The 12,608-nt window shown below is 50.8% G+C and overlaps 1 protein-coding gene across 1 annotated transcript in view; it reads right to left on the bottom strand.

Moving 5' to 3' along the window:
* Window positions 1-11,128, bottom strand: part of LOC138498006 (forkhead box protein H1-like) — an 82,981-nt gene extending 71,853 nt beyond the window's left edge. The window contains exon 1 of the mRNA XM_069621787.1: window positions 10,432-11,128. Coding sequence (XP_069477888.1) covers window positions 10,432-10,734 — 303 coding nt within the window. The 5' untranslated portion in view covers window positions 10,735-11,128. The remainder of the gene's footprint in view (window positions 1-10,431) is intronic.
* Between the last annotated feature and the right edge of the window lie 1,480 nt (window positions 11,129-12,608).

Here is a 12,608-nt window from a genome sequence, read left to right as displayed (position 1 = left end):
AGAAAATCTACGTGCCACGCGTAATCATGTAATTGTCCACGCAAAGTAACCCCCATGTGGAAGGCCTGTGACACGCCCACACGCAGAGGCATTCAAGCCATCGAAACTGACCTTTGCGGCTTCCTCATGTGCGTAGCAATGAACTCGGAAAAACAACCAGGCCGCCACCCTCCGACCTCCCCCGGAAGGGGTGTGTAGGGTCTCCAGTAGCTATTCCCAGCACCCCCTCAAAATGTGCACCACATATCATAAAATTCGTCATTTTCTGGGACACATGCGTGCAAACCCCTGTAAACGGTTCTCACACCCTGCAACACTGCTTACGAGCACCCACAAGTGCGATCGGAACCCTGCCTCCGTGCACGCACCCCTAAACATGATGATGCAAGATCTCACCTCTGGGCAGAGATTCTTATGCACAAGTGGGGTGGCGGATAGTTAGTGCATTGCATGGCAATTTCCTTGACGAGTGGTTGCGAGGACTGATCCATAAATACGCTCAGTTCAACGCATTTGTGGGCATGCAGTGGACAGCCTGCGCCTGTCCCACGTAACGCCCACATTTCCCCTTGTTCTTCCCTATTTTGTGTGTTCCACAGCCTACTCCAGTCTATGCACAGGCATCGCCCACACTCAGCGGGGGTTGAGGGGGTCTTGCGCAAGGCATTCGCCCGCTCGCAGAAACATGCCTGCATGAAGTCCCCGGACACTACGAAAAAGTCCAGCACAGATTATTCGACAAACTGAGTTAGGTGCGTGCTTTGGCGCGCAATGTCCCGATTTATCACGCCAATAATACCATGAATCAGGACCTAAATGTTTTCTAAAATAATCTTTGCATAAAAAGCATAGTGGGATGGAATTCAAAAGGGGTGAGTTTTGTAAGGGGGGGGGTGGGTAATCCCAAGGCATTTGCGTCTCTCCATAAAGGCGGGTCAGCAGCAGCAGTGAGGCAGGGTAGCCAGGAACTGTTCCATCAAGCACTGCCAGCTCCCCCCCCCCCATCTCTTTTTTATCTGTGGGATTTGGTTACACACAATTTAATACATGAATCACAAACAAGCAATTGAAACGGTTAATTGATACAAACATCATCAAATAAATTACTTGATGCATAATAGCAATACTATGTTATGACACAATTTTAAAAGTATTTATGCTATCCACGATTTGATTCCATAATTTACAAACAATGTGTTCACACGGCATGGATTTCCCAGAGAAGATGCACCTCCAATGTTCATCCCTGTCTAGCGATAAACCGTTACATGTAACCAGGTTAACTCCTTTACAGATCTTGTAAACATGGACCCTGCACTTAAGTGACGCGTGGTTTCCAGGTTTCTACACTCAGAAGCTGCATGAGCAGCAAAAATTGCATTGTGAAACCTTGGCCTTTCCCCCCCACTATACAGGGATCTCAGACTTCGTTGCGCTTTTCTCCGGTATTTAAAATAACATTATGAAAGTAGTGCCGTTCTGTGGTTTTTGCCTTCTTAGCAGAGCATTCATCTAGCAAACTGTTCTACCATTGTCTGAGCTCCTGTCGTCTTGTCCAATTGTCTACTATTGTCTCGTCTCTCCCTGTCTCGTCTGCTTGTGCCCCTCACTGTGTGCTTCCCTAGTGTTCTCCCCTCCCCCTTCTTCTCTCCTCTCCCTACATACTCTATGGTGTTCTCTGTTTCTCCTATCTTCTCTACCTCTGTTTCTCCTATCTTCTCTAACTGCTTCTCTATTTACTATCCTGCTCTCCTTACTAAATCTGGTAGGAAGAAGTTTAAAAAGGTCATCCTGGTCTCCTACCCAGGCCTCCCTATCACCAACACCTATACCAGTGCCCTCTCCATGCAAACCCTCACCGACATCCTTTTTGTCGTTCCCTTGCCAGACCTATGGACCCTTCATGTGGTCTTTGCTTTCTCTTCTTCTCCCATTGATGGTGACTCCCGGTGGGAGGCCCTCCTGGCCCCTCTTTCACTCGGCTACGTTCATCATTAATGTTTACCTGAATGGTACCGTCTTGTTCCAAGGCCCTCAGGCCAACCTTCTCCTCTTTGATGGACGTTTCCCGCGCATCATCAATTTCCTTTCCTCTCCTGATGTCCCTTCTTCCCCCACAGCTTTCTTGACTCCCCTACTGTCTCCTCCTTGGCTACCTTGCCCTCTCCTCCTTCCTCGTCTGCCCCACCCACGTGCCACCTCGGGCTTCATCTACACCTCCGCAGGGCATACCTCCGATTTGTATCCCTCCCCGGAAGTCTTTCAAGGATGGCAACCTTCTCCAGATTGCCAATCCCAACTCTCGCTCAGCTATCAAACACTCCTCTGACATCTGCCATCTCCTGGAAGAACTTGACCTTGATGTCCTTGGTCTCACGAGACATGGTTCAAGGCCAGCTCTGTCACGAGCTTTGACACTCTCCCCCTGGATGGCTACAAGATCCTCTCTGTGCCCAGATCCAACCGTTCCCGAGGAGGTGTAGCCCTGATCTTCCCTGCCTCTGTCATGCCTAAGCAAGCCTACTCCTCTTTCGAATGCCTCATCTACATGCTCGCTCTCTCTCTCCTGGCCATTCCCTTACTGTGCCTACCATCTATCGGCCACCGGGTCAGATCTCCTCCTCCCTCTCCGAGTGGGCGGACCTCTCCTCTTCCCTCCTGGTCTCGACCACTCGACTCCTCTTTCTTGGAGACTTTAACATCCACCTGGATGCTTCCTGTCCTTCCTTTGGTCCCTTTCATGACCTCTGCAACTCTCTCTCACTCTATATTATCCCTTCTGGCCCGACTCACTCTGAAGGGCACACTCGATGTTCTGATCTCTTCAGACCTTCTCCCTTATATCCCCCTTACCACTCCTCTCTCCCGGAGTAATCACTTTCTCCTTTCCTCCCAGCTCACCCTCTACTCCTCAGGCCAAGCAACCTCCTGCATTGCCACCCACCTTCTTGGTTATCCGACCCATGATGTGTGTGGCAGTTGAGACTTTTGTTGCTACTTTCTCACCCCTCCTCCCCCTTTGGCTGACTCACACCCTGACACAGCCCTTTCCATGCTCCACTCTGCTATATCTGATACTCTTGATGTTCTTGCCCAAAGCCAAGTGTAACCCCGGGTACGACTCAGACCTTGTCACCCTCAAACGCAAGTGCAGGGTGGCTGAGAGGAAATGGCATGCTTCTAGTATATCCTCTGACAAACTGGCAAGCCGCCTGCTCCAAAGGCAATACCGGCTCTCTGTCCGCACTAAGAAGAGAGCTCACATCCAAGTCTGTGTCTCTGCAGCATCTAACAACTCAGGCAAACTCTTTAAAATATGCAAGGAACTGGCCAATCCTGCTGCAATCTCTACCTCTCCTGTCCTCCGCACGGCTTCTCATTTCATTTCTAAAACGTAGGACATCTTGTCCTCTCTCTCTCTCTCTTCCTCTCCCCCTCCTCCCTCTACTCCCTGCTCTTCCTCTGGCCCTTCTTCGGCCACCTCTCCTCCCTCCTTCTCTGCCTTTCCCCTGTTCTCCCAAGAAGAGGTTTCTAGACAAGTCTGATCTATGAAAGTCTCGTCAAAACAGGTTCACCCCTGTTCCCCCAAAACCATCAAGGACCACATTGATACCCTGGCTCCTGCTCTGGCTGTCTTCTGCAACCACTTGTTCGCCACTGGAGTCTTCCCTTCCCCCTGAAGCACTCCCTTGTGCACCCTCTTCTTAAGAAACCCTCTGCCGACTAGTCCTGCCCGGCTAACGATCGCCCAATCTCCATCACTCTTTTCTGGGAAAACTCTTGCAAAGGCCTGCCATCTCCCAGCTTAATCTTCACACTGAATCCGTTTGTTGTCTCCATGGCTTCAGAGCTGCCAGAAGCACAGAAACTGCTCTCCTCAACATCTGCGAAGACCTGCTCTCCACCCTTGATTCCAACACCCCCTGCGTCCTCATCTTACTTGATCTCTCTTCTGCCTTTGACACAGTCAACCATGCCATCCTGAGCAATCGTCTCTGTGATAACCTGGGTATCACCAATCAGGGCCTGGCGTGGCCGAATTCTTTCCTCTCCGATCGACCCTCCCAGGTCCAACTTTGGCCTGTCCTCTCCTCTGGCTCTACCTGTGGTGTTCCGCAGGGGTCTAACTTCTCTCCCTAGCTGTTCAACCAATACCTGGCACTTCTTGCCCACTGCATTGCCGCTCTCTGCCCCAACTTCCAGTGCTATGTGGATGACACTCAGCTCATTTTCAGACTCCCTTCCGCCACCTATTCTTCTTCTTTCACCTCTGACTGTCTGTCTGGTATCCAGGAGTGGTGTGCCGCCATTGATTTCTGCCTTTATGACAGTAAGACAGATTCTCCTCATCGGCACACCTGCTCCCTCCTTTCCTGTCACTCTCTGGCCGACCTCTATTGGGCCTCTTCCTGCTCCCACCTGTGTGGCTAAAAACCTCTGGGTCATCTTTGACTCCACACTCTCCTACTCGCCTCACATCTTAGACGTCTCTAAGAAGTCACACTACCAGATGCACCACATCAGAGGTATTCTTCCTTTCCTCTCCTTTCCCCAGAAGTTCACTGTCTCCAGAGCTCTGGTTCTCTCTAGGCTGGACTACTGCAACAGCCTCTTTCTAAATCAGCTTGCCTCTACTCTCCGCCCTCTGCAACTCATCCAGAACAGGACTGCGAGACTTATCCTTGGCATCAAGCCCAGGGATTGTATCTCTCCAGGACTGAAATCTTTGCACTAGCTCCCAATGGCTGCAAGGATTAAGTTCAAAACCCTCTGCATCATTCACAAGGCCTTCTGGGGCCTGGGGCCTCAATATCTTCAACTCTCTCTTCCTAAATATCTTTCTTCTCGAGCTCTTTGCTCATCCGCCACCAACTCCCTCAGGATCAGTTGCTTCTCCAAGCAACGAGTTGGTGGCAGATGTCTTTCTTCGGCTGGTGCCCCCCTCTAGAACAGCCTCACCGCCACTCTGAAAATTGAGAACCATCTCTGGAAGCACCTCAAGACCAGTGGTCGAAGTGAGCGGGAGCGGTCAGGAGCGGTGCTCCTCTACTTTTTTTTAAAATTACCTTTTACGGCTCCTTTTCTTTTATTTTAAAAAGAAACCGTTCCAGAATGGTTTCGTTTTAAAATAAAAGTGTAGGAAGAAGTTGAAACTTCCACTTTCTGTGCACTGCACTCAACGTTCTCTTAAACAGCAGGTGTAAGGGGGTGTGTATTGTATGTGGTAGGGGACGCGGCAACAGGGTTTGTGGGGAGTGGGTGCATGCCAGCAGGGAACATTCCACTACTTCCTTTCATACACTTCGACCACTGCTCAAGACCTTCCTCTTTATTTCTGCTTTCTCTCCTCCTCTCCCCTGCTGAACTCTTGGCTGAAGCTGCACTGATCACCTGGCTACCCTCTATTCTCGGGCCCAGGTCCCCTCCCCGTTGCACACCTGCACTGGTGGCAACCCTTGCACTCTGGGGCTGTTTCTGCACCCCTACAGCCCCCTACCAGACACCTGGTGTCTGCACTTACTCTTCACCTGCCACCAGCTTGCTGCACTTCTTATTTACTGTTTATCCTATATACTGCAATTCCCCCCTCCCTTGCACTTTTCCCCTAACCCCGTGCCCTGCACTTTGCACGATCTCAATGCCACCTGGCCTGGTAAGATGGTTGTCTCAGTCTTCCCTCTATTCCCCTCCCATCCCTCGTCGCGCCTTGAAACACTTGTGTACAGGCGCGTTATAAATGCCATATCATATCATGAGTATTGCCCCTGAATCCAGTCACAGTGTACATGGGAAACCGATTGTCGCTAAATTCTTATAAATCCTCTCTGAGTGGTAGGGCTAGCGGTAATTAAATATGGTGCAGGAGCTAAATAACTGAACCTCTGCTTGGAGTATTCGCACAAGATTTTTTTTATGCAGCCAGCTTTTAACCACCAATGCCACAATAAGACCCGCTTTCTCAGGGGGAAACGTTGGCATTCAAGTAATCACACATCAAACTGCCAGCTCATTTTTTTAATGGCATGATTTTCACAATTTGCAAACATATATAATGCTTTACCTTTTTAATACTTGTCTGATGGATGATTTTCGCAAAATAACCCAACAGATTATTATCACACGTAGTGACCATTTTAACATACAACATACTTCGTTTTATTTTAAGAATAGCTAGTAAAGAAATCAAACCCAGCTCTAATTTAATTGCATGAATCCAGAAACCATGATGCAAGTCTGTGCAACCACAAAAATCCTCTTCAGAAATTAAAATTACCCTATTTTAAAGTAATCCTTCCATTGTGGAATCAGACGAAGAGCGCGTGACCCAAGATGTACCCGTAACATAATCCTGTAATCCCGATTTAATATGTACTGTGCTTTGCAGTACTCCAACTGGGTAATTTGGTTGACCCACTATGATTTTCCCCATTACAGTTCACCTAAATTTGAGATTACACCCCCGTCCCCCAAGAGATATAAATCTTGGTTTTATTGTAATGTATGTTACCACCTGCCTATGCGGCGAGTGCTCGTAAAGTACGTTGCAGCCCAATAGGTGTCTGATCAATAACGACCAAATCACCCGCATAGCCTAGCCAGAGGGTAGGATTCCCGCTGGCATGGGATGGAAAGGATGTAGCGTTTACCAGATAAGCATGCACGTCAGAATGATATAGGTCATGCAGCAGCAGTGGCACTGGCAATACACAAACCGGCTTTAAATGAGTCTTTCGTGAGTTCTGTCAATTTTGTTCAATCTGATTCTGGGTGGTCGGTAGCAGCAGTGTTGCAGGGTAGCCAGGTTTTCCCCATCAAGCATTGCTACCCCTTCCCTTTCCTCAGAGACAACGATCTGGAAACCCCAACTAGGCGGTAAACAATACGCCACTTTTCTCAGAAGCCTATATGTATGCATGAAGGGGGATTTATAGAGCACAAACTAAGGCCGAAGGCGTCAAGGCGCTGAGAAAATGGCGGCAGCCGGGTAGCCATGAGAAGAGAAACCATTAAAATAAGTTTATTTCCAGTCCCCTTCTGAACTAGGCATGGTCTGTCGTTTCACGCAATGTTGCAGGCAGAGCGTGCCACAGAGATGGAGCCAGAATTGAGAAAGAGCGACCGCCTAGACGCGCTTTCTGGTAGCGGGACGTTTTTAACAAATTCTGAGAAGCAGATCAAAGGGGCCTATTAGGCTGGTAGCGGGACACCTTCTCCCGTAGATAGTTTGTCCCTGCATTATGCACTGCATGATGAGTCATACACAGCGCCTTAAATGGGGTACAGGAGTTCACTGGAAGCCAGTGATGCTGGCGTAGCATGGCCTGTGTTGAAGAAATACGCAGAGCATTCAAGTGCCTGTCGTGCTGCTGAATTTTGCAGAACTTGCAGACGCTGGATCCGAGATGCAGGTTTTTCCAGATATATCCTATCACGACAGTCAAGCGACCCCAGGAAAGAAGACACGACTAATTCTGCAGTCGGGAGGAAGAAAAGTAAGCATGGCCCTGACACTAATGAGCAAAGCCGGCGTTACATACTGCAGTAACTTCGGCGTCTCTTGAGCCGGAGGGCAGAAGCTTCACCCATAGGCTTTTTACTTAACTCAGGTTAGGGCATGCCCCTAAAGAATCAGGCCAAAACTCTGGCCTAGAGTTGGAATTGGGAGAGCCGATCAGCAGGACCTCAGTTTTATCCCCGTTCAATTTTAGCCGGTGTTCAGCCATCTTGAGGAGTTTTCAGCGTGCCTGGTGGCTCCAGTACTGCCAACTCAATGTGGAACACCAACTCTGTGTCATCCGCATAAGTATACAAAAGTACCCCAGCTCCAAGAGGTTGCGGGAATACTACCTTATGTTAGCGCAAAGGACTGCAACAGGGCCATGGTCAGCCTGGTGCAATAAGAGTATTGGATGGGCAACATATTGTTTTTGATCTGGATGGGACCACTAAGCACCAGAACAACCCAGTGGCAGAGCAGCGTGGAAGGACGAGCTGGTGGACAGCAGATGTCACGAAAATGCTGGTTTGCAGGCTTTGAGGGGGGGGACCAATTATAGGGTCTCACCACGAGACTCCCCTTTGAGGTTAGATAGGCAAGCAGACCTAGAATAAAATTCAGAAGTTAACAGGCGTGGGGATCAGCTGGCAGTATATTGTATTTAGGGAACCACTGGACGGAATAGAACATATATAGCAAATGGAAATGATTGAAGAAGCGGGCGGTGTTGCACTGCACGGGGAAGGGTGCTGCGCTCCCTCGGAATGCACAACTACCTCAGGGCCGACCTCCAGGGCGATAAAGTGCTCAACCCAGAGGCCTGTAGTTGAACACGAGCTCCGACAACTACCCCAAAACCTCTTCCAAAGGAAAATATCACCCACCAATGAGGTTACCTAATAGCAGACACCCCCGCCCCATCTCCCTCAAGGGGCATCAGAGGGCGGAGGCCTAACAGCGTGACATCCAACTCTGCCAGCCTTCACCTGCTGCACAGTACTATACGAGGTTTAGGCCAGGAGAGCAGAAGCCCACTTCAGATGCCACCTCTGGGGCAGAACAGATGAAGGTGGCCTTATCATACAGTAGACAGACACCCGCTCCAGTCTTCTAGTATGGGACAACACTGAGGGGCGCCCGAGCTGGGGGGGGGGGGCACCGCCCATCCCATGATGCCTGGGGCATGGTCTGCGAGGTCCACACAGACCAGCGTTATTGGCTAGTCTTTGGTCCATGAGATCCGGCGCAGAGAGATGGGGCGCCCTTCTCCGCCCCCTCCACCCGACAGAAAGCCCAGAATGATGCGCTGTCTTCCCCCTAATGGTTTACACATGAGCATAATAATAGCGAACACATTCGTGACCTGCTCCCAGGTATGCCCCCAGTTTTGCTCCCCCCTCGCATTTCCATTCCACAAAGCAATCTGCAGGTCCCCCTACCCCCCTCCCCGGGGGGCCCCATTAGCCGGTGCTTCTGAGGGCGGGCGACCTTTTCACATTCTGCTGCGCCACAATGGGCGGCCGAGGCAGCCGCCATCACCTTGTACTCCAGGAGACAAAAGGCCGCGGTGTTGTGGTGCTCGAGCATGGGGAGTTGGCACCAGAGGCTGCAGACAGGGAGCCGACCTTGGCTTTACAAGCATCCGCGTCTGCGCCACAATACGGCCCTCATCTCATATTTCCCCCAAACAAGTGTCTACAACCCACTCCAGTCTCCCACTCCGACCTGCTGAAGTGGGGATCATACAACACAAGTTAAGTGTCAGTGAAATAATATTAGGCATAAAAACAAAATGTGGGGGCAGCTGGGACTTCCGAACGGACCAGTCCTCTCCAGTCCACTGACCCAGAAGGCTTCCAGCTTGGACCCATGTCTCCTTGGCTTAACTGATCAGGGTCTTATCGCGGCCGTTTCCGGTGCAACCGTGCCTTTTCTGTAGTCTTCAACAGTGCCCACTAAAATGATTACCCTGCTCTCTTGTATCTCTACCCTTGGCGAACACCAATTGCGCTTTCACACCCACCACCATCCCTACGTGCCTGCAGAAAACGGTTCAATAGTACGACAAGCGAGGGGAAAGCCGGAGACCAAGCGCCGGGCGCCAGCATGCAAACAGAGCGGCGGTGGGTCCATTTCGTGATATGTAAGCGATATCGTTTCTCTATGGAGAGCTACTCCAACAGAGTGAGACCAGTCTGTTCTCTGGGGGGACGCACTGTCTTTTATGTCGGAGAGATGCATTCTGGGACGAACGCAGAGTAAGAACTGCCAGCCCTGATAAGACGTTAACAAATCGCGATGGTGTGGTAGTCAGACAGGCCACTGCCAGAGAAAGCTACAACACGTGGGGTATAACTCTATATATGGCTGCACAATCGGGTCCATTCCAGAGATGACAGGCCGGTCCGGTTTTCACTTTGCATTCTGGGACTTGAAGTCTCGCCTTCATCCATTATAAAATCAGCAATACAAGTCCCAGAATGCAAAGTGAAAAAAACAGGACTGGACAATCACCTACCGAATGGAGCTATTGATTTAGTAACGGGATCAAAAACTATTTGGGATGTGAGTTTTTTAACCTCTCCATTGAAAAATACGCTATCGGAATTGATGCTTTTTGCGAGTTGGGTTAATGTAAAGTGGACTAAAGCAGCATGTATAACGATTTTGAAAAACGATGCAAATGACAGTGGTGAAACGGTGCCCTTTCGCCTACATAGGGGCAGAACAATTAATCTCACCCCCCAAAAACTAGAAAAGGTTAGGGGCGTTTAGAAAACATATTGACATCTGTATGGGAGCGGGGTTGGGCCGTGGGTGTTGTGGTGGGTTTGGTGTTTCTGGCTGATGTGGGGGTACCACTTAATAGTAAATAAATGCCCCCCCCCCCCCCCCCCCCCCCCCTTGGAAGAGCATGCCAGGCCGCCCCTTACCTGGGAGAGCTTCAGCTTCTTCTCCGGGGAGTTCTGGATGACCAGGGCGATCATGGCCAGGTAGGAGTAGGGGGGCTTGGCGTAGCGGTGGTAGTTCTTCTTCCTCTTGACTTTCGCCTTCTTGGCTCCCTCCCCTGGACACTCGTGTTCTTCGGCTCCGGAGCCCCCCCTCTCGTGGGCGTCTTCCCTTTCGGATCCCGGGGACTCAATGGGCACTAGATCCACTCCCTTGTCCATGACGCAGCTGGGGGGTCTTTCTGCCCGAGGGTGCAAGAAGTGTCCAGGGTGGAACCCCTCGAACATGGCAGGACCTGTGCCCGGGACAGCCTCTGGCCCCTGGGCTGACGCTCCTTCTGGGCCCAGTGTTCTCGGGTAATGTCACCCGGGCTTGGCCCCGCGCCCTTGACCTCTGGTCGACCCGCTGAGTGGCTAGCCTCCTAGCTCGCCGCCTGGAACAGCGTCCTAGCGTTCTCCTGCTTCGGCTAGGTCTTGCTCGGAAGGCCTCTGCTCTGGATGTACCAGCCCTTTGCACGGCCTCCACTCTCTGGAAGTGAAGGTAGGTTCCTCCTGCACAGGATGGTGGGATATGTTGAGTAGGGAGACCCATGCTGCCGTAACCCCCCTAGGCCTTTGTCATGCTGATCACCCCCTACAACTGGAAACATGTCTTGATGGCTCCGAGGGGGGCCTTATTGAATAAACAAAGGCCCCGGATCAGGGAGATTCACAAAGATGGCTAGGTTAAATGCCGGGCATTAAGGGCCCTGATTGGAGGAGGTGTCAAGGCAAGGGGGTGGGGCAGCAGAGCCAGGGATGAGGACAGATGCAAGAGGGCTTCTGTGGACAGGACAAACACCACGAGAAAAAGAACACACTGTTTGTGTCCTGGTAGAACAACACAGTGGCGAGGGCAAACAAAGGGTGAGGATAGCAGATTACCAGCGCAAATCCGGGATCTGAGTGCGGTTTACTGTGGGATTGGCAAGGGGTGTCCCAGAGAACTGAAGGGGTGAACTGTAGGGGGTGCCAGCTTGTTTGGCTGGCTTTAGGAGGGTCCTGCTGTGCTTGGAGAGGGCTCCGGGTCACGATGGAGCTGGTGCCAGGAATATGGCCGCAGGTTACAAAATCTAGGGGGGCCGAGGGGGATAATCTGGAGGGTTGAAGTGACACAAGGCTCGCATCGGAGCAACCGGCCTTCCCACGTGTAGCCATGTGCCTTCTCGGCAGCCGACTGCACGTCATGCTTGGAAGTCACTAGGAGGATATTCCCATATATTATTGACACGCCATTAAAATCGCTGCGCAGAAACCGGAACACATTTTAGGGGGGAAGGATCCTTCGAGGACCGCTGGGTGGCTGGATTCGCGTTTTCAATTCAGCGAGCAAACGTTTTGAAGCTGCACCGATCGCCCCTCCCCCTTTCCTTCCAATCAGCCATCCGTCAGAGCTGTCAAGATTACACTGCTGGCAGTCTCCCTTCAAGTGCCAGTGTGACATTTCTCCGCACTTGGCACCTTTATCAAGGAAGCGCAGCGCCCATTTGTCCAGACTTTAAGGTGGGCAGCTGCTGGTAGAGGGGCCGGAACGCTCTCCCACTTTACTCCTCTTTGTATAGTCATGATGTTTATGCTGGGTAGCGAGGAGCCTGGGGGGGGCGGTGGCGACACCTCTTATAAAGTGTTTCGTCGTAAAATAAGTTGCACGTATAATATTCCATCATTTGTTTAACAAGTTGTGTGGGAGAACTCCCACAGTATCCATTTTCGGATACTAGTTCGCGAACACATTTATCTTGCAAGCGGCTAAAAGGAGGGTTCGTTTTCTTCCATTCCTGTGTATATGGCCTCGGGGGCATGTACAGATGATTCCATTAGATCGGGGTAACACTTCTTCAGTCCTTATTTCATTGGGATCGTGTGCGTGTACATTGAGTGTAAGCAAGACTACATCCCCCACAATGCATTCGTTTTTCGAACGAAAGCCTGGCTCTAATGTCCAGAACTCAAGTTTCCCAGTTTCATTTCTAAGAAAGTCAACGTATCCTGCTTTTTCTTGGATTTGAAGTCCTACGTTTAAAATGAGACAAACCTACATAGCTGGATGACTTCCTCGCACATAGAATTGGTAAACTTGGGAGCCCTGAACGTTCCTGAAACGTGGTGTCGCCAGGTTGCAC

The sequence above is a fragment of the Ambystoma mexicanum genome, chromosome 5q (assembly GCF_040938575.1).
Source record: "Ambystoma mexicanum isolate Mex_15411 chromosome 5q, UKY_AmexF1_1, whole genome shotgun sequence".
Taxonomy (NCBI): Eukaryota; Metazoa; Chordata; class Amphibia; order Caudata; family Ambystomatidae; genus Ambystoma; species Ambystoma mexicanum.
This window is presented reverse-complemented; position numbering and strand designations above follow the sequence as displayed.